The 21,736-nt window shown below is 53.4% G+C and overlaps 1 protein-coding gene and 1 long non-coding RNA gene across 5 annotated transcripts; one reads left to right on the top strand and one right to left on the bottom strand.

Annotated features, from left to right (window-relative positions):
- The first annotated feature begins 1,012 nt into the window (after positions 1 to 1,012).
- LOC121361691 lies at positions 1,013 to 13,145 on the top strand. The gene is made up of 3 exons (XR_005956378.1): positions 1,013 to 1,241; positions 10,865 to 10,978; positions 12,785 to 13,145. It is a non-coding gene; the product is annotated as an uncharacterized LOC121361691 (long non-coding RNA).
- Positions 2,237 to 21,698, bottom strand: FLOT2 (flotillin 2). Of its 4 annotated transcripts, none has more exons than XM_041482647.1 (11): positions 21,564 to 21,698; positions 14,141 to 14,222; positions 12,065 to 12,155; positions 6,289 to 6,412; positions 5,759 to 5,877; positions 5,233 to 5,346; positions 5,022 to 5,141; positions 4,421 to 4,635; positions 4,122 to 4,305; positions 3,822 to 3,971; positions 2,237 to 3,643 (listed from the first exon to the last, which is right to left on the bottom strand). In XM_041482647.1, exons 1-11 carry the CDS (start codon positions 21,610 to 21,612, stop codon positions 3,605 to 3,607), a joined length of 1,287 nt encoding a protein of 428 aa, XP_041338581.1. In that variant the 5' UTR covers positions 21,613 to 21,698; the 3' UTR covers positions 2,237 to 3,604. The 4 variants fall into 4 exon arrangements, with proteins under 4 accessions (XP_041338581.1, XP_041338582.1, XP_041338583.1 ...); XM_041482648.1 differs by lacking the exon at positions 12,065 to 12,155 and adding an exon at positions 10,245 to 10,335; XM_041482649.1 differs by lacking the exon at positions 21,564 to 21,698 and adding an exon at positions 10,245 to 10,335 and having other exon boundaries at positions 14,141 to 14,176.
- Between the last annotated feature and the right edge of the window lie 38 nt (positions 21,699 to 21,736).

Genomic DNA, 21,736 nt, shown 5'->3' with positions numbered 1-21,736 from the left:
CCCCTTCATGCCCGGGGGGCACCGCCCCGAGCAGCTCCCCCCACCCAGCCTGGCACTGTCCAAGGGGGGATTTGGGGATGTGGGGATTGCCACTTCCACTCCAGAGTGGCCCCACAAATGCCCCATCCTCCTGTGGCCACCAGGATTATCCATTCCCATGCGTGTGGGGACCCTGAACTGGGAGCTCCCCACTGCAAACTGGTTCCCAGTTGCTGGACAGTGGTGTGGGACAGGGAGGGGTGGCAGCCCGTGGGGAGGGGCCCAGCAGGGACACAGGGACATCTGAGAGTGGGGGTCACCCTACACAGGCACCCTCAGGTGAGGCACAGGGCACACGTGGGTGCAGGGAGCCTGTGTCCCCTGGAGGGGTGGCCTCTGCAGTGCTGTGTCCCCGGCCATTTTTGCTCCCCTGAGGGACATGACCCCCAGCAGCGTCTCCCAAAAAAAAGAGATTTGCCCTCCTGCCTTTAGGGACACCCTGGAAACACATTCCCCCTCCCAGGGGGACGTGACCCTTTGAGGGATGTATCCCCCAGTTAGGTGTCCCCAAAGGACACGCTCCCCTGGCCATCTGTGTCCCCAGGAGGGATGTAACCCCCAGCTGTGTCCCCCCAAGGGCCCCTCCTGACCACGTGTGTCCCCAAGAGGGCTGTGTCCCCTCCTTGCACATGACCCTGGTCATACTTGTCCCCTGACCACGCGTGTCCCCAAACGGCTCCACCCCTGACCATGAGTGTCACCTGCCTGCCCATGACCCTGGTCATTTGTGTCCCCCAGCCCTGTCAGTCCCCACAGGGCCACATCCTGCAGCTGGCTGTCCCATTGTGCCGTTGTTTGCGCCAGGACAGGCTGGCATTCCTGGAAATCGGCTGGGGGGAGGTGATAATCCCCTGCGGGCTCGGCCCGATAAGCAGCAGCCTCCGGCTATCAGGGACCCTGCCCTGCCACACAAGGTGGCCCTGGACCCGCTGTCACCTCTGGGCCACAGCCACAGGGGCAGCATGGCCCACACTCCCCTGGCTGGGCAGACCCTGGCAGGAGGGGGCACAGGGTCCAGCCCTGGTATGAGCCTGTCCCGGGGCATGAGGCTCTGGGGACCTGGGGACCTGTTTTGGTCCCTCTTGTGACCCAGAGGTGTCCTGGAGCCTGCAGTGTTCCCCAAACTGTGGCACAGGCGCCCCAGCGTGCACAGCAGTGACACAGGCAGTGTCCCTGAGTCCCCCAAGCCCAGCCAGCTCCAGGTGAGTCCCAGGGGATTCTCCCCATGGATTCTCCCCACGGATTCTCCCCATGGGATTACCTCCATGCTGGTGCCTGCCAGTCCTGCTCCCTGCTCAGCACTCGAGGGCAGCCCTGCCCCGTGGCCTTGTACCCCACAGTGGCAGAAGGGGCCTGAGTGTCCCCCAGGCTGGTACCACAGCTGGTGTGGGACCCCCAGGTGCCACAGAGACCCCCGAGTGCCACAGCCCTCCCGGCAGCCGTGCTGCCCCAGGACAGCGTGGCTGGCTCCAGATAAGGAGGCTCTGGAAGCTGCAGAGCTGTCCCCACCCTGTCTATCTGCAGGGCCACGCTGCAGGACACATAGGACAGGGCCTGTTGTCCTGCCCTGGCTTTGGGGGACATGGAGAGTCAGAGGGCATGAAGAAACCATTTTCCCCAGGGAGGGCAGTGCAGCAAAGCCCCCCATGCCAGCCCCATGCTGGCTGTCACTGGTCCTGCTTGCAGGGTGACCCTGAGTAGGACAGGTACCCCCAGACCCATCCTGCTGTCCCCCAGAGCAGGGAGAGCCATGTGGGGCAGGGACAGAGCTCCAGTGGCAGGGCAGGGGGACATGAGCTGCTGCCACCAGCCTGGCTGCTGTGACACGGCACTGTCAGCACCTGTCAGCCCTTCTCCAGACCCCGGGGTGCCACTCTTTGGGGTGCCCCTGCAGAGGTCACCCCCTGGGGTCACACGGGCCATGCAGTGGGGCTCACTCCTGGCTCCACACTCATCCCTGGGGGAGCACAACAAGGCTCTCCCCAGGGAGGGCAGGAACACAGAGCCCATGGGGACACGGTGACCATGGGGAAGCCACCAGCTCCCAGGAGCCTTGGAGGAGCAGCGTGAGCTGGGACCTCACCTCCCCGCACTCCTTGTCCCTCCATCCCCCGGGCCAGCAGCCCCCGGCCAGCCCACGCCACCCAGGGGAGCCGGGGCAGGACAGACGGACAGAGGGACGAGCCAGAGCCCGGCAGGAGGTGACAAGGGTTTATTATCTCACAGCAGCGGGTGGCGGGCACATGCAGATAGGGCCCGGCCCGGCCCGGCACGCCTGCCCGGCCCGCGCCAGATCCGCGCCCGCCGCCCGCGGGCAGCGCAGGCCGGGCCCGATAACGCCGACAGCGCCGCTGCCCCGCCCCGCGGCACGGAGCGGCCAGAACCCGCCGGGGGTCACTCCTGGCAAAGGACAGCCCGGAGGGACCTGCAGCTGCCCCACGGCACGGGGTGGGGGCACTGAGCCGGGGGGGCAGGACGCTCCCAGCAGTGCCAGGCTGGCTTCACTCACTGAACTGTGCCAGCCGCACTGAACACAGGCACTGAGACACGCTGGGGAGGGCAGGGCCAGCACAGGGCTCTGGTGGCACTCTGGGGAGGACGGGCACACACGGGGGACAATCTCCTTCACATTGTCACAAGGCAGCAAAGCCACTGGCCGTAAGAGGCAGGGGGAGGGAGGGAGGGAGGCAGGGGCAGCTGTACAGGCTGTGCTGGAGGGGCCTGTCCCACCCCAGTGTCCTGCTGGTCCCCCACCCACCTCTGACCACCACTCTGCTTGAGTAGTTGTGGGGTCAGAAGTGTCACAGCACCTGGGGACAGCAGCCACAGTGGCTGCACTGCCCTCTCAGGGGATGGGTGGCTTTGGCACAGCACTACTTTTTGGTATTCGTGGGGGTGAGATCTCACCAGGGCTGAGGTGAGCTCCTTCTGTCCCCTGGAGCTCCCCCTGCTTCAGATCCTATGAGGAAAATTCCCCAAGCATGGGAGAAGGCAGCACCCACTGCTAGTGTTGGATTGTCACCTTCCTGGGGGGTTGACTGCCACCCAGCCAGCCTGGGCAGGGCTGCTGGCACTGTGGGGGCCCTGGGGGTGAGACACAGGGACAGGGAGAGCCAGCCACAGGGACAGCTGTGGGCAGAGGCAGGGCTGGGACAGGGCCCAGGAGGGTCACTGAGAGAGGGCAAGGAGCCCAGGGGAGGGGGGTCCTGCTTCTCTTCCTAAAACTCCCCATCCCAAGCCTCTGCTCCAAGTCCCAGGCGTTCACCCCAGGGCAGAGAACAGCAAGGCACAGGGACTGCAACACCAGACAAGCTGCCAGTCGTAACTGGGGATGGGATTGGCCTGAGACAACACAAAGTTAATTAGAAAATAAATCCTCTCTCAGCATTGGAATAAAAAGAGCAGCAGACAGGACATGCATCTTTCTGGCCCTACAAAATAAGGCACCAGTTACAAACCAAACTCGGATTGTCTTTGATATAAAAGGAATTCCCATGTGTTGAAGGCAGTTGATGTCTGAGTGCATAACAGGGAGTGATCTTCACTAGCTTTGGGCTGGCCAACCTCATTCCTTGGCCTCGGTGGCTCTCTGGAACAGAGGAAGCTGCAGGAGGGGAAGAGAGAAGCTGTTAGGGTTGCAGGAGGGGGAGGCAGGGCACTGCCTGCACTCTGCGGTGGTCAGGGCTGGGGAAGGAGAGGCTCCCTGGGAGGCTGAAAGCTTCCAGGCAAGTCCCTGTGCCCTAAGAGCAGCTGGCATTGCCAGCTGCCAGTGCCCAGCTCACCTTTGTGAGATCCACGCCAGTGATGGCACGCACGGAGTTGGGGATCTCAGCCAGGAGACGGTTCACATCAGACATGGTGCTGCCTTTCTCTCCGCTGAGAATAACGATCTCATCCACTTTGGAGAGGGGAGCAGACACTTTGGCAGCGATCTGGGGAAGCAGGGAGAGCAGAGAGTCAAGGAACTGCTCAGCAGCTCACTGAAAGGTCCCTACAGGGCCTCGCTGTGCCCCCAGGAGACGTAGCCCAGTCTGGGAGCCCCCCCAGCCCACCTGGAGCAGGGGAAGCTGCCCCCTCCTCACCTCAGGCAGTGCATCCAGCACTAGAGCCAGCTGGGCAGCTTCTCCGTACTTCTGGAGCGCTTCTGCTTTCAGCTTCAGCCCCTCAGCCTCCGCCATCCCCACGGCCTCGATGACAAAAGCCTCGGCCTCGCCGATCTTGCGGATCTTTTCTGCCTCCGCCTGAGCCAGGAGGATTTGCTTCACCCTGGCAAGGGAAACGCAGCCCTGCAGCAGCCCGGATCCCCGCAGGGAGCCCAGGAGCTGGGGCTCAGGGCAGCACTGTGCTCCCTCCTGCCCAGCCAGGGCAGGGGCTCACTCACTTCTCGCCCTCGGCGATCTGCTGGATGCGATAGGCCTCGGCCTCGGCCGGCTGCTTCACGGTGGCCGTCAGCTCCTTCTCCATCCGCAGCACCTCCTTCTCCTCCACCTCGATCTGCTTCTTGCGCTCCACCACCTCGATCTCGATCTCCTCCTGACGGATCTTCTGCTGCTCCCGGGCGCTCTGGAGCTCGTAGGCCAGCTGGGCCTCTGCAGTCTGCACATGGGGGAGAGGAGAAGAAGGGCCAGGGCCATGAACTTGGGTACACAGACATAAGGACCCCAAAATCAGACACGACTCCTGCTATTGAACCTTTTCCCAGTGGTGACATCCCAGTCCTCAGTGCTGCTCTTCCCACAACACTTAAGCCAAATCAGCTCCAGGTTCAACCCTCCCCATCCTTTCCTCTTCTCCAAGTCCCACTGAATTGTTGCAAACAAGAGAGGAATTTGCTGCAAGGAGCTCACAGTGACACACAGACCTGGGTTTTATATCTCCAGCTCTCCTAACAGATGCAGGAGGAGGAAGCTGACAAGTCCCAGAGCCACCAACACCATCACAGACCCTCCCGGGAACAGCAGTGGGCTGTGGGATACTCTCACCTTAATGTTGACCTCCTCAGTGAAGGAAGCTTTCTGCAACTCAAAAGCCCGTTTGGAATCTGCTATTTTGGTATCTGCCATGAACTTGACATCCAGCATTTCTTTCTTGCACTCTGCCTCCTGCAGAGAGGGAACAGAGAGCAGAGCTTCAGGGCATGCAGTTGGAGCAGAAAAGCTGCTCCAGGGAAGCCCAGCACTTCTCCAGACTCACCCGAATGCCAGCATCCCGCTCGGCTTCTGCCACTCCAATGTCTGCATCCCTTTGGACAGCTGCAATCTGAGTCTTCCCCAGGGAGCTCAGGTAATCCACTTTATCATAGACATCCTGGGGAGGGAAGATAAGTCATAACCACTTCAAATGAGTGACTCCATCTTGCTCCCTTTCCCATTGAAGCTCAGTGTGGTCAGGCCAGGGTCAGAACGCGTCACATCAGCTGCTCCAAACAGACAGGGAGGGCAGGGAGAAGGAGGCCATCCCGACATCCTCCCTCACTCCCAGGAGGCTGGGTTATCAGCCAGCTCTCTCCACGAGCCTGTTTACAGAGGCAGCTACCCGGGTGCTCTTGGCCCAGCTGCCAGGATACAGGACATGCTGTGGCGGCTGTCATGGAAACTCCTGCAGGGCTGGGACAGGCTGTCAGCCTGAGCCTTCCAGCTGCAGCAGCGGGGTCAGGGCCAGGCTCTCTCCTGCTGCTCCTGCAGCTCTGCCTAGAGCAGTGCCCAACATCTGGGAGTACCTTGATGGTGAAACTCAGGATCTCAATCCCCATGCGACCCACGTCAGGAGCTGCCACCTCCCGCACCAGCTTGGCAAACTGGTCCCTGTCCTGGTAGATCTGCTCCACTGTCAGGGTACCTGCAGAGGGGAGGAAGGTGAAGCACTTTATCTGGAACAGGTAACACACAAAAATGTGGGACTAAGCTCAGCAACATCCTTGTTGTCCCTAATCTCTTCAGGCCTGGGCACAAGGGCGTAATCCTCTGCCACAGCAGTGGCAGAACATCTCAGTGTCACAAGTGCAACCACCACCCACATGTGCTACCTGTGGCCCTTGGGGACTCAGACATCTCTCGCTGCAGGCACCGAAAACTCATTTATCACAAGGCCCAGCCACGCAGAGAGAGCTGCTGGAGGGGAGATGCCACCTCTGCAGGCAGCACAGGAAGGTTCCGTGTGGCTGCATGGTGGCAGCGATACTGCTGGGACCAGCCAGCTGAGAAGGGACAAAGCCACTCGAGATGCCTCAGGGGATGAGCCCCTCCATACCCAGGATGGAGCGCAGGTGTCCCTCCAGAGTCTGCAGGACCACGTTCTTCACCTCCTGCACGTTCTTCCCCAAGAACTGCTCACAGGCCACAGCCAGGAGCTCCTTCTCGGTCATTATCTTCACCTAGAGACAGGAGACAGAACCAGAGGGACTGAAGGTGCCTGTCCAGGAGGTGCAGGCACCCAGCAGCAGCAGCAGCAGCAGAAGCAGCAGTACCACCAGCAGGCTGCCAGGCCCCCGTGCTACCAATGCTCCAAGGGACCATGCTGAGCTGTCCCCATGCTGAGCCAGGCCACTGGACCAGCCAGAGAGCCCCTGCTCTCTGTGCTGCTGCCCAAACCCAACAGCAGCTCAGCGTGGAGCTGCTCAGCAGTGGGGACAGAGCCTGGCCCTACCAGACCCAACTTACAGAAACCCTACAAAAACCCCTGAAACAGCAGTTCAGCCACTGCACCAACACCAGAGTCAGAAGGAAGCAGGGTATTAACCACCCCTGGCCAAAACTCATTTTGTTACCTTCCTCTTCCTCCTCTTTCACTAGAATTAATTTTTCTGACCCTGAAAAGACAAAGAATGAGAAAGAGTCTGACATGCCCAAGGAGCAGCTTGGGAACAGGGGTTCCATTTAGTGCTCCCTGGAAGGAGAGATGGGACAATAAGACCACTGGTTTGTCCTGCCTGTAGCTGGGAGCTCCCAGACATCCTTTGCAATGATCCCAACGTGCCATGGTCAGGACTTGGCTGTTCTGCTCCACATGGTCAGTCTGGTGACAATCCCCAGAGCTGGGACACAGCCACCCCAGCAATGTCTTCACCTCCCTTACACCAGAGCCAGGGGTAAAAGTGCCCCCACTCCAGCCAAGGCAGGGTCTTGGGATGGTCCGGCTGGTCACAGGGCTGCTTTTTAAAGGCAAAGTGAATTACAAATCCCTGAGGAGTGTGTTAGGCAGTGGAGATCTGTGCCTACAGCACCCAGCTACAAGGAGTGCAACCCACCCAGACAACAGCTCCTGGTGGCCATGTCCAGTCTGAGGGCTCAAGCAAAGGCTGGGCACAGGGACATTCTGTGCCTGGCAGCACCAGAGAAGGAGCATGGCCAGAGCAGCCACACAGCTTTCCGGATCCTACAGCACCCTCTCATGGACACAGCTGGGCTGGGCAGTGCCTCCTGTCCCACAGGAGCTGGTGGCACCCTGAGTCCTGCCCCAAGGGCCTTGGCTGGACCTGGTTCTGAGATTTCCAAAGCACAGATGCTGTAAAGGGGGCCTCTGAGGGTCCCAGTGCACACTATTGAGGGATTCACAGGCTACAGACCTCATCCTGATACCTTCTAGCACTTTCAGCAGCAAAAGCAACACAGTTCCTTCTTGAGAGTCTTGTCTGACAGCTCACACACACAAAATCATCCCTCCAGAGCCAAAGAGCAGCACCTGGCCCAGGCACTGCCAGAGAGCAGGACAGCTGGGACTGACTGTCACCTTCTAAGGGGACAGGAGGTGGGCCATGCTAGACAGAGTGAGCTGGCCAAAACTCACCTGCCACAACCCTGCCCCTTGTAATGTTTAGAAACACCAACCCAGGCTGAGCCTATTTCCTACTGCTGCTTCCCAGACTGGGTCTCCCAGTCAAAATGTCAAACAACCTCAGGCAAGCATGGCAATCCTCTTCTGCATTATCCCCAAAGCCTCTTGGGATAACTTTGGGGCCAATTCCCTACACCCCAGGCCAGCAGTGTGCTCTTCCCACACAAGGGGGAGTTAGGAGAGCTGCTCTGCAGCTGCACCCAGGAGTGGAAGCCCTGCACGAGGCTCCTCTCACAGCAAACAGGAGATTTTTGCAAGTACCAAAAGCAATTAGACTCAGCAGCGACATTTATGGTGAGCATCTGCCAGCAATTCCACCTCTCCAAACAATCCCCACCCTCGGAAGCTGCAGGGAGGACAGAGCACAGGGCAGGCTGTTCATTAGGAGAATCCCTGTGGTACTTAGGAGCAAGGAATGATTCAGCCTCTGGATAAAGCCAGCCAGCCTCCACTGATGAGCTCTGGCCAGCCCACAGGAGCCTGGCTCTGCATGGAATACAGATCCCAACCTCCAAAGCAAAGGCTGCACAAAAGAAACCAGAGTTGAGCAATTTGTGCTCAGCGTGTTTTGCAGGGTTTCAGGCAGGGCACTGCGACACTCAAATGTCACTGCCATCAGAGGGAGAGCCCTCGGCTGGCAGGGGATCAAAGAGCCTCCATCCAGCAATCCCCTGTGCAGGATCCATGCCACCACACCCTGCTCCAGCCAGCTGCACTCGCAGTGAGGGGTGAGCACAGAGAATCCAATTAGCTGGAGGCTCAGGAAAATGCTACAGGAGGATACAGAGCCCAGCATGGCCTAAGGGAGCAGCATCCCAGCACCCAGCCAACATGGGAAGGAGGCTACTGGTGAGCACTCATTACATCCCTCCTCAAGAAAAGAACAGCATCCTTATGCACATTAAGCACTTCTATCATTGCAGCAAACACTTTAAAAGCTGTTTCTCTAGGAATAATTTGTTTGGTTTTTTTTTCCCTTTTTTTTTTGCTCAAGCCCTTAACAGAGAAAGGTTTGCCTCAAAAAGTACTTCTGCAGAATTAAGGTAATCTCTGCCATGCACATCCCCAACAGCCTTGAGGCTGCTTTCTATGTGGCAATTCCTTGGATCACAGCTTTAAAATTAACTGTCAGTGGAAAAAATGAACAGTGAGAAGAGAGAATAACATGAATGAGATGAACTGGGGTCTGCATTTTTAAATCAAGGCACCTGGTGATCCAGCCCTCTGCTACCAGACCATTTTGCAGGAAGGATTTCCCAAAACTAGGACAAAAGGGAATGCTGGCTTCAGAGAAACACCAAATACAGAAGGAAAAGCCAACAGATTTAGCAAAATAGTGTGAAGGGAGACATGGGTGCACACATTTTTGCCAAAGACCACTGGGGTTATGTGACACCTTAGCAGCTAAATGGATATCAAGGACTGGAAACTAAGTGAAAGACGGATATAAAGTACTGAAAAATAGAAACCAAGGGTGCTGGGTCCATGAGGGATTTTCACTCAGCAGCTCCCCTTGGGTCCAGAGCTGCCCACGGGGAATGTGGCAGCCACTTGTCCTGTGACAACACACCTGGACACACAGTGACCACAGCCCTGTGTGCACTGAGAGCCACTCTTGGTTTGTACACCCAATTGCAGAATGAGCTGTCAGGAGTAATTTTCAATCACAGCATCCAGCTGCCTATTTGAGGAGCCAAATTCCCTCAAAAACTAACATTTCCCTCCCAGCATCCTCCCCAGGGCAGGACCTGGCCCCAAGGACAGACTGTACCAGGACAGCAGACCTCAGACTCCAAGAAGTGCAGGGTTTTGGTGTGCTGCCACAAGCAGCAAAAGCAGGTTCTTACATTTGAAGAAAGCTGTAGAGAATAAAAATTCAATTCCAGCCAAAAATTTTACATGCCAGTTTTAGTGCCTGGAGGGACTAAATTCTTTTTTTCAAGCTTTAACTCACCATGAAGAATTACAAGGCCCATGTGCTAACAATCACAATCCAAAGGAATATAATGCTCAGTACCATCTCAGGAGGTTATGGGTCAGTCCTGTGGGGTCACACACAGCTCCAAGGGCACCACAACACACCAGCATTCCACAAACACATCAAGTCACCCACACACACCTCATTTGCCACGTGGACAAATGAGACACCAGAAAAAATTTATTTTGGGGAGAGAAGGAGAAGTCATAACCCCTTTCACCACATGGAACATGCTGGAACGTGTTTGTACCAACAAGGACAATGTGATTTGGTACAAAGATTTATTCCAGAGCAGCTGGCTTCTCTCCCTGGACAACAGCAACTTCTCCAGAGGGAAAACCAGATGTAAGTTAGAGACATGCATTCCTGAAATGATGTTTTGGAGTTACTGTACCTGTGCCACACCTGTGACAGTTATAGCTACCCCCTCCGCCGTCTCTACGTCCTCACACCTGGGCTGTAACGTCATTATCTCTAGGGAAATCCTGCCAAAAAACGTAAAATATTTGCACGTTTCCAGGTTACACACACTCAGCTCTTCCCTTTGCATCTCCTGCCCCGGGCTACCTGCTGCACTCATCACAGGTAATGCAAGGCAGGCACAGAATGCAGCCAAGGGACCACATCTGTGACTGGAGACAGACAGGGCATTGTGGCCAAGAAATAGATTCTCAGATAATGCTTAAAGGTAATTTATCAGCAAAGGCTGGAATCCAGACTGGAAATTACCCCGTGGCCCTTTCCCTCCTGCTGGGTTAGTGAGGAGCCAGAAGCTGCAGCATTGAGACCCCAAAGGGCCCTCTGTCAGAGGCTCATTGTGCCATGCTGCCCAATGCCATGGCAGCACGGGGTGGTGTCACTGGTTTGAAAGCACAGCACAGAACTGGGATCCTCCCACCCACCTCACATGAATGCTGGTGCTTGGCAGAACCTGACACTGATGCTGAAGAAGCCCTGGGTTAGCCCTACACACACCTACCCCCTGAGCTGGTTCACCTCTCTCTATTTTTCCAGTGTCCCGTGACCCAAAGATGAAAATGAGTCTCCAGCTCTTTATGGCTACACCTGAAGAGCATCAGGCACCCAGGAACAGACCCTGCAGCTCCAGAGCTGTCTCAGTCACCCCAGGTGGGCTCAAGGTACTTTGGTCAGTCCCAGCAATCTGCTGACAGGTCACAGTTTGGTAAAACAAGGGACGTCTTTGCCTGTGGCAGGTTCTAGGAAGTCAAGCCTGGCTCCTGTATCAGCCATAATGAGCCAGAAAGACATTGGGAGTCAGGACAAGGAGCCACGGGGCAGAGAGTTTGTGTCAGTGAACATCAGGTCAAACATCTGAACCATGAAGGGGCTGCCCTGGGCTGCTGTGTGCACGCTGAGTTGCTCCAGGATTGGCTGGAAGTGCTGAAACCTATCCCTGCAAGTTCTGCCTGCCTTGGCCACTGTCCTAATTAAACTGGCACGCAAACTGGGAGCTGATAAAACACATCCCACTGTCCAGGACATGCACAGGCATTTCTTGCCATGTGTTCACAGCTTTAATCAGATACTGCAGGATTTCAGCCTTCTGAAGGCCTAATCTAGACTTGGAATTTAATTTCCAAACTGTGCTGCTTCTTAGTTCTGCTCACTGGGATATTTAGTCATGACTGGTTCATAATGCCAGTCCTGTGTGCTGCAACTCATCTGAGGTCTCTGTGCTGTATTTTCAAAGGTGACAACATCCAAAATGGGCAGTGTCTCCATGTGGAGGAAGAAGGGCTGAGTGGGAATCCATAGCCAACACTGCAGAGCCAGCCACAGTTGCAATTTTGAAATGGCACAAAACCTGCCTTCCCACCTGTCCCAAATCCTGTACAGAATCCAACCTGGCCTGCCTGTGCCTCCACACAAAAATGTGCCTCCAGATGCCCTTCTGCTCTCCCCCAAGCCCCCAGCGGAGACAGTGCTGGCAAGGAAAGGGTTACAGCAGGAGCAAATGTTAGGTACAGCAATCTGAATTTGGAATTTGCCAGGAATGCACCTGCCTGCATTACCTATGAACTGTGGAGTGCCACAGGGCAAGTGCTGGAGAAGGGGAAGGAGAGTAGAGTATGGAGATTTCAGCTGTCCCACTAGAAAGCCATTAGTTTTTATGTTATCCTGCTGCTGCTGCTGCTGCTGAAACCAGAGGGATAAACAGTTAGACAGTGTGTTAGGAAGCTGGAGGATTATTACCTGTGCAACCCCTGTTACGTACAGGGGGACCCCCTCCGACGTCTCAACATTCTCGCAGCGACAGAGGATGGTCAAAACCTCCAAAGACACTCTGAGCAGGGAGGAGTAAGGGTGGGACAGCAAATACACAGAGCAGTTACCAGAGAGTAAGACACTCCTTGCAAAGGACAGACGAGACTTTCAGGTTTCAGCTTTTCCCTGGTCAGTTTGCCTTTCTCCCACTCCTAGGGCTCCATAATCAGTTTCCCTGGTCATGGGAGGGAGTTTACAGCATCCAGCAGTTCCTTTTAATGAGGATAAACAGGCTGGGGGCTTGTCCCCCCACCCTGCACATCAAACTGTTCCATCCTGGTGTCAGCTGGATGAAGATTACTTCAACATCTTTGCACACAGAAAAATTCCTTTTGGTAATAATTCAGATGCTTCTATGTCAGTATTTAAGAGAGGACAGATAAAGGAAAACACCAGGGACCTGGCTACCCACCCCTGGCTAAGGCACTGAGGAGAGAAGCTGCTTCCAAGTGCTGTCCTGGGAAGCTGAATTAACACCATTTGGCTTCCCCAGAGGCATATTAGACCACACTGTCTCTCTCACTGCTTTTATTTCTGACCCCTAAACAGGGACAGCATTTTTTCCCCTTGTTTTTCCCCAGTGCTCAAGGTTGCAGCAGGATAAGTGCCCAGCACCCTGCCAGTTCTAACTGTTCCTTTTGTTCCCAGGTTAATGCTACCTGGCGGGATGCCGCTGACAGCAACACAATTGCTCCTGTCTCTCTTGCTTGCAGCACTGGCAGTTCCAGAAAAAATGTCCTAATTTCAGAGAAGGAAATCTGTCTCACTCTTCATGTTAATGCAGCGGGCTCCATCTGGGGCACAGCTTATGGCAGGCAAGAAAGGAGAATTAAGCACCACATCCCACGGCATGAAGTGGTATGGATTTTAAAGCAGAAGGTTTGCTTGGATGCTGGAATTCCTGTCAAGAGCCCCATTTGCTAAATAATGCCCAGACCTCTATCACATAACAGCTTGTTCCTGGCAATCCAGTTCTTGGCCCTGGATTCAGCCTATCCTTAACTTAATAAATCAGCCTCCCAAATGTGTCTGATCTTGTGCACTGGGCAGGTCAAGGTCCTGCACTGCTTTTTGTGCTTCTCAGAAGAAGAGGAGAAGCAAGAACCGTTTGTTCAATTAACAGTTCTCCCAACAAGATGTCTCACAAAATTTGGAAGTGAAGCTTGTCTGGCTCAAACACAGCCCTTAAACACTGAGCCCACAAGCTGGGCTTTTCCTTCCTCTCCCACTTCCCATCATGTGCAGAGTGAGGGCAGCCACACGCTCACTTTGCTGGTGGCAACACAGGTACAGGGAAAAGAGGCTGGAAGAGGCTGTAAGGGTTAACTACAACCTCTAGCCATCACTCAGTGTAAAACTCAAAAATCACGTCTTTGTCCTTTTCCCTGCTATTTTTTTTTTCACAGACAGAGGAAACCTGTATCAGTGAGCATGAGAGATGCTTTGGGAGGGAGCATTCCTACAGATCCCAGAGACAAAGAGCTCTATTAGCAGGACAGCAGCACTACCACAGCATGTCAGCTCAGAGAGCAGACTGTAAGCAGCAGCAAGCAAAATCCATGGCTGAGGAAAGGGAGAGAAAGGAAATCCTGTGGTTTTAGATTGGAACAGTCTGCCCCCAAGGTGACAGCAGTCAGCAGGATCTTTACAGAGAGAGACTTGAGGAGCAGAGGGGGGCACTGGTGCACTGCAGGCCATGAACTGGTTTGTTACTGGGTGAGGGGTTGGGCCATACTGGGCAGAGCTTGGCTCCTCTTGTGGACATAGAGGCCGTTTGAAAAGCACTCCAGCTGAAAGCATGTGATTTCTCTTTTTGTGTGTGTCTTTTGCACTGTGGCACTCAGCTGTCCCCATGCCAACAGCCAGCAAAGAACTCCTGATGCTCATCCCTGGTTTCATACAGTGCCTAATCCAGTGCTCCTAAAAATACTGCTGACAGCCCCACTGGGACGATTTTGCCAAATTCCCACTCTAAAAGCCCACAAATAAGAGGGGTCTCCTTACCTTTGGGTGTCAGTAATGCACCACCAAGCCCAGGCCCAGCCTCCATACACATATTGCTTCTCATCAGAGCCACAGCAGCCACCTGCAGCACAGCAGAGAGCACAGAGACATCAGGATTACACACAAGCACGTGCTCTTGGACAGGGAATAACTTACAAGATGAGGAGTTCCTACTCTTCCTCCTCTCCATAAGCTTCACATGTTTTCCCAAGGCAAAATTTTGGATTGGGAATTTTTTGGAATTGTCTTATGAAGTTGGAAACTAGTATTTGTATAATTCACTATGACCAACAGTAACACACAGAAAGGGACTGTATGTCAAACCAGGGCTTTATTTTAGTTTTGTTAAGCCCTTTTAGCAACCAGAATCAATATCAGTATCTTCAACTGTGATGTTAATTGCTTTGGAAAGCTACATATGAAATCCACCTCCTTTCCCTCACACCATCCTTAAATTCCCACAGAAGCTCTCAAGTCAGCATTGGAAAACAGAACAACCTTTGAGCTCCCAAAAAATACCTCCTAATTCTGGCTTGTGCAAGTAGCACAGTGTCTGATGGTTTGATGGTCCATCTCAGAGCTGGATGTGCCCAAGGTTCAGGCAGCCTCCAGAACCCTTCTGACACATTTAAGATTTGATCCCAGTGAAGCTGGAAGATGCTGTCTGGATTTTCATGTCTTTGATTTAAAGAACAAGACACCTGCTGCCTTTCAAGAGAGCACCCTGGCAGTGATCAGATTCATGGCTGGGAAGGGAGGAACTCTGCAGCTCCCCGGCTCAGACCAGGGCTGGGAGCTGCTGACTCTCAGGCAGATGGAGCCAGAATTCCCTCTCTCAGCTGCTCTCCATAATCACTCCTACTACAGCAGTGCCCGAGGGCCTCAGCAAGGCCAGTGCTGTACAAACAGAGCAGCAGACAGTTCCAGCCCTGCGGGACAGATCTCTGCTGGCAAGACAGAGCCGCCGCAGAGGAAGAGCAGGAACGCAGAAAACAGAGTGGCTCTGGGAGCTTTGGATTGTGGGAGGGGAAAGGGACAAGGAAGAAGCCAGCAGCCCTTTCAAGAGGAACGACCAGTATTGTTTGCACAGGTCAAAATGAAGAGCAGAAGCAGCACACATCTAGGCCAGCGTGCCTGCAGGGCCCTCCGACTGCAGGAGGGGACTGTGTCCTCCTTGTTCTCCTCCTCTTCTTGCTCCTCCTCTTGCTCCAGTTCCCTGTCATTTAGCCATCTTCCGCCTACTTCCAAACACTGTCTGCTTCCAGACACTGGCCACACACTGCCTGCTTTGCTGGCTTCCATGCAGTGTTTGACAAACCAGCAGATCTGCCCCATCTACAATTCTTCACCCTTGAATTTCAGTAAGAATTAAACACAAATAGGAAAAGGCTTTACACACTTTTTCAGATCTCCTGTGCTGCACAGCCTAGAGGAACATTCTCCTGTCACCTCTGAGCCAGCCTTTGGATAGCTTTTTCCTGTAGCTGGAAGGTTATTTCAGCCAGGCAAGCGTTACAGAAGCTGATGATACAACATCCTGCAGTAACCACAATGCCTTTAACATTTCTTGGAGGGCGTCAGCCTGGTTAGCTCAGCCTTTCAGCCAGGCCCTTGTTTTCCAAGAACAGGAAGGGAGGTGTTCCTGGCACTCAGGAAAAGCAGCACCACATGGAAAGGTATTTTATTTCCCAGGGTCTATGTGGTCTTTACTGAACCTCTGTTAATTTTTTTCTCAATAATATCCTGAGAAAGCTCTGCACCCTAAACCCACCATTGTTACAGGAAAGTGCCTCTCCACACAGATGTTCCTCTTCTTCTGTAGGAAATGCAAGGAAACACCTTATTTAGTATCACACACAAAATGAGCTCCACATTTGCTTCCCGGTGCTACACAACACAGCTGCAGAGCATGGTCTACTGAGCTAGATTATATGTCAAAAACTGTTCAAAGCCTAAAAAAAACCAGGGAAAACTAACACATTAAGGAGGAGTGGGATGCCAGCCAGCTGCTTTCACGCATGCTGGACGTCTGAGCGCAGCAGAGCTCCGTCCTGGCAAGGCTGAGGAGCTGAGGGTTCATTTTCCATGGCAGTCCTGCCGCCTCTTTCTCAATTCTCAGGCAGCAAGTGAAAAAGGAACCAACAAAGCAAAATCTTTGCAAGGCTAAAGAATAAACCCTCTTGCACAATGAGATTTGGCAGAGAAATTGCCTTTCCCAGCTATAATACGCCCACTGTTCCAGCAGACTGGGTCTCACAGTGGCTTCCACAAACATCCACCGTGCCTCTTCCGGGGCAGTGTGCAGGGCCACAAATGGAGGATTCATAGCCAGGGAGCTGCCAGCCAGCTTGGCCTCTTCCCAGTGAAGGGCTCCCATGTTCAAGCAAGAATTCCCAGAGCCAGGAGAAAGCACGTTGTCTGTTTGTTTGGGGTTTTTTTATTATGAAATAAGATTAATCGCTTGGGGGTTGGTACATAAAAGGAGCTCTCAGCAGATGCAGGAAGTGAGCAAGGAAGAACATGAGCCTCAACAGTTTTAGGGACACAGAGCTCAAAACATCAAAGCTGGGATGATCTGAACAAGCTCTGTGTTGTTTGCTCTCCCAGGTAACTCGGGCACTGAGTTACCTCTCTGGCAGGAAGTGGTGAGCTTTCCAAAATCAGGTCATGGTAAACAGGCTGCTGAGTGCAGACAGACCAGGAAAAAGTTGGTAATTGAAAACAGTTACTGACAAAAGACAATGCAGAGATAGAGGAAGGCAAAAGCATACATAAAGAAAATCACACCCTAAAGCAGGGCCCAGACTAAAGTCAGTGTGTGGTTCTTAGGCCTCGCAGTGTGTACAAATTAGGATTTGTTCACATACAGAAATGGTACAAGGTTAACAAAAATTAATGTAAAAAGATGCAAGGTTGTGAGGTGAATCCATAAAAGACTCTGATGGTCACTGCAGCAGATGAAAGCAGATTACATTGGCTATCTTGTTCTGGATGTAATTTATATGAAAATGACTTAATGAGTAACAATGCTATAGAGTGAGTTTAAAAACACATTTAATAACTCATAAACAGCAACTCAGAGAAGACAAACAACAATGAAGCTACCCAACAAAATCACTGAGGTACTACCCCAAAATTCCTTTTGGAAACCAAAAGGAAAGGTCTGAGGCTATTGTGCACCTCCTCCTAACAGGCTTTCCAAAGAGTAGTTTGCAAGTCCTGCAGATTTAAGGGTAAGGGCCCTTCTGAGTGCTCCTGACTTGAGACCAGCTGCAACGCTGCACTCAGCAACCCCTGAGCATCACAAGGAGTGAGAAACCAAGAGTGAGGAAACAGTTTTGACTTGCCAAAATGACAAACCAAAATCTGCAGGAGCACTCAGTTAAACCTGGCAGATGACCACCAGTGCCACTGCAAGCTTCCTGCATGGCTTGCCTGGTGCAAGAGGTGGAACACCCCAACCACAACCCTGCAAAACAGTTTGAATTGAATTAACTGTATGAACATAGGGCAAAACCTCCTGAGACACAGCTGAAGCTGCCTGCTCCTTCCCACAAGTTCCTATTTCTTTTGAGGCTGAAAAACTGGAATTACACCATCAGTGTGAGGGTTCAGGTGGCTCTTGCTGCCCACCACATCTTTCCACAGGACATGGCCTGGACCTTCTTGTTCCATTTTCATGCAACAGACTCTTCTCATCTAAATGTAACTTCTACATTTCTCCTTCCAGAACTGCACTGGGTTTTGTTCAGCCCATTGGGTCAATTTCTAGAGTTTGTTTTGATCCTGATCCAGCTCTTCAAAGCTCTCGAACCCATTCCCAGCTCAGTCTGCAAATTCAATAAGCACATACTCAATTCCATTATCCAAGCCAAAACAAGGAACTTACTTGATAAATTCTTTCAGCTGAACAGTGAGTTACTGTCAAGTTTCCTGGCAATGGTCTTCCAGGCAGTTTCATATTAATTTCATAATATCTGAGAAACCAGTTCCTTCTTGCACCGTGGACTTACGTAGGTCTCTTACAGGAAGGGCTTCAAGAACCTCAACAAATCTTTATTTCAGGCTTTCAACTTAGAAAAGTAACATGAAAATAGCACATGAGAAGTTCTTGAAGGGGTAAGAGGGATGCAGTAACAGGATGGAAGAGCTTAGAGCAGCCCTGGAAGGGTTACACACCCCTGACTGCTGCCATGCAGCAGGAAATGTCTACACAAGACTAGAATTAACTCTTCTTTTACTTTGACAGACATAAAGGAGCCCCAAAGGGTGTTGCACCAAACTGAAATCTGAGAACCTGGGCTGGAGCATATTTCTCAAGCTGATTTCTGCTCACCTGAGGAGGAACCAGATTAGCTGAACATGGCAAATACCTCTACTTGTCTTCTTGTAGGTGTTACAAGCAACATGCTTGTCTCAGTAGTCTCCTAGGAGATAAAGTTGGCTTGGCTGGGTTGCACTCCCCTGATTTTTTTCCTCCTTTCACTCCCTAAACTTTTGCTGAAGTAGCAGTTTGTTCTGACACAGGAACAGGGAGGGCTGTGCCCATTTCCCCTGTCACACATTTCCAGGTGTTCCCCTCAGAGCTCCTCTGCTGCAGCCCTTGCCAGCCAGAAGGAAAATGCTTCAGCTGTAGAGATTTAGGCAACACTGTTTGGTAACTGTTAGATGAATATGGCCACTGTAAATACAGATTTCATTATTGTGGCACTGTGGAAATATTATAGCGCTGCATTTAAAATCAGCAGGTCGACCCGTAGCCACAAAAGCTGCATTTAACCAGACTGTAACCCAAACCCAGCATTTCACAGCCTTTGGGTGGTGGGAACATTCAGATATGGGGATGAACAGGTACTTTGTGTACCTCCCTGAAAACTCCACCAGCTCCAGTTGTGCTCAGTGATGCGCCAGGCTCCTGCCAAAGCCTCCTCAGTCCGTGCACCAAGGGAGTCTCCCAGAAAAGTCAGACACACAATTTGGGGAGAATCAAGGCTCTTCCTTGGGCTCCACAATTCACTGACGGATCGATCAGCAGTGCAGTTTCTTAGAAGGAGGCCGGTGCTGCTCAGCAGGGGAAGGACAGCAGTGCCTGAGCTGTGCCTGGGAAGCAGCTTCCCAAATAAGGCTGCAAAGCTCCACGTTCCCAAGGCACAGCTGGCTGCTTCTTGAGCACTGGAGGAACTCAAGTGTCTCACAAGAAAGTGAAAAGAAAGAACAACCCTCCTCAGAAAAACCCACATGCCAGGGGAGGCCCAGGACTAAAGGCCAAGGGGCACAGGCTGAGTAAAGAAAATAAAGAAAACCCTCCCACCAAGTGAAATATCTTTCAAATAACTACCACATGACAATTCAAGACTGCATGCCAAAAGCCTGCCTCTAATAATATTTGGTTTATTTAAATTAATTAAACTAAAATTTATTTAACATTATTTTGGCTTATTAGTAATTATTAGTTTCTCCTTCCCTTCCCCTCTCTCCCTAAATTCTTAAACTTAGTATCACACAAATTAATGCTGGCCCACGAGGTCCTCCCTGCTTTTCCCAGGAAAAAAGTGGCTCAAGTTCCTGGAATTTCAATGGCTTGTAGCTACAAGCTCTCACTGATGCACAGAGGAGCTGCAGGGCCAGCAGAGCTCCCAGTGGGTGCCCTCAGGATTCAGCAAGGATCTGCAGACTATTGGGCAGCAGCTGAGGAAAACCAGCCTGGTGGCAGCTCCAAACCCCATCCCAGCTGGCAGAACCCGGGGTGATCTCTGCTCCCTTCCCAAAAAAACAGCTGCACTTCCAGGAGTGCCCTGGGCTCACCACTCCTGGCTGTGGAAAAGCACCACGCCTGGAACTGCAAGCACATGCCACAAATTCCTGCTGGCTCATCCTGGAAGCTGTGTTTGGTAAACTCCAGAGCTGAGCAGAGGCAAACCCAAGCTTTGAGAGTAAAGGGCATCCCTTTAGTGCTCAAAAAGCTCCAAAGCACACCTGGAGCACAGCTTCTCAACCTTCCCATGAATGTGGCATTTCACCAAGCAGCGCCAGTTTTGACAGGGTTCCCTTTGGCGGGAAGCACAGCATCAGCTTTGGATCCCACTGGGAACTGCAGACCAGGATTTGCAAGGAATACTGCTGCTCTGGGCAGCTGCTGGGTGGGGTTTGTAACTGCTTAGAAGCCAGCAGCAGAGTGGGTATATTTGTTTCCAGAACTGCAGCCTGCTTCTGGCATCTCCTCAAGAATTCCCGTAACAGGTCTGTCATCCAAGAGAGATGAACTGATAACAGACCAACCACAGCCTGCTGGAGGCTTTGGCTCCAAAACCACAATAACATAGTTGCAAGCATGGCAGAGCTGTGACTTGAGGCACAGCCTTGATGTTCACATGCATTTTCTACCGGTGCCCATTACCTTGCAGCTGGCCTCAGTCTGTCAAAGAGTGAAGCTCCCAGCCCTCGCATCACCTAACAATAATTAATTCACCTAATAATAATAATAATGAATTAATTATAATCCTGTCCACGCCAAAGTGCAGCCTGGAGCTTCAGCAGCACTGAAGCAGCTACAGGTTGGATCAGACATGGGGGATTTCACTGCTGGTTTGTTTAACCCTAGCTCAGTCACCTCAGTCAGCTGCTGGTGACATTCCACATGTCCAGTGGGCATCACCTGCATCCAGTGCCAGCACCACTGAGAGTCAGGTGAAGTGCTGGTGAGGAAGCTGCAGCGGGATGTGATGGATGAAGATGGGCACTGCAGGGACACCCTGCAGCGCTCTGCCCCGGGGGGATGCTCACCCCCAGCTCCCCTTCCCTGGCCAATCCAGCCTGTCCCCAGGAACAGGATGGCTTCCTGGCAATGCCACCTGGCAGCCTGTCTGAGCTCTGCTGGTGCCAGTGCCTGACATCACCTGGAATCAGCAGCATCCGAGGTGCTGCTGCTGTGGCCGGACCCCACCCCGGAGCCTCAGCTCCATTACAGCATCTCCCACCTCCCTGTCTGTTCCCAAATCACTCAGGGCCTCTCTATGACAGGGATCCCTCCTAGAACCCCTCAGAGTGCCCTCACAGCCAGGACCCCCCAAATCCCCCCTCCTTGCACAGCCCACCACAGAGAACCCCAACTCCCATGGCTCTCTCCATGACACTGTCCCCCTGACAGGGACTCCCCTGAGGGTCCCCTCACAGCCAGGACCCCCCGATTTCCCTCTCCCATGGGCTCCATCACAGAGTTCCCCCCAGTGATCGAGACCCCTCAAATCGCTGAGAGCCCCCTCTCATCCAGGACCCCCAAAGCCCCCTCCTGGCACACCGCATTAGAGACCCCCCCAGTCCCTCAGGATCCTCCCATGACAGGGACCACTCAAACCCCTGGCAGTCCCCTCACAGCCAAGACCCCCAGCTCGCTCAGGGTGCCCTGCATGTCACCCCACAGTACCTGACACCACCAGCGCCTCGTTGGGCCCCACCGTGTGGCAGTTCCCCATGACGGCCCCGCCGCCGACCGCCCCCACAATCCCCCGCGCCTCGCACGGCGGGGGCGCGGCCCGCGGGCGCCGCCATCTTGGGGAGGTCGGTGCCACACCCCAGGGGCGGGGCCGGGCCGGGCGC

The sequence above is a fragment of the Pyrgilauda ruficollis genome, unplaced genomic scaffold, assembly GCF_017590135.1.
Source record: "Pyrgilauda ruficollis isolate IOZ18807 unplaced genomic scaffold, ASM1759013v1 scaffold59, whole genome shotgun sequence".
NCBI lineage: Eukaryota > Metazoa > Chordata > Aves > Passeriformes > Passeridae > Pyrgilauda > Pyrgilauda ruficollis.
The sequence above is the reverse complement of the archived record's forward strand: the minus strand, read 5'-3'. Positions and strand labels throughout refer to the sequence as shown.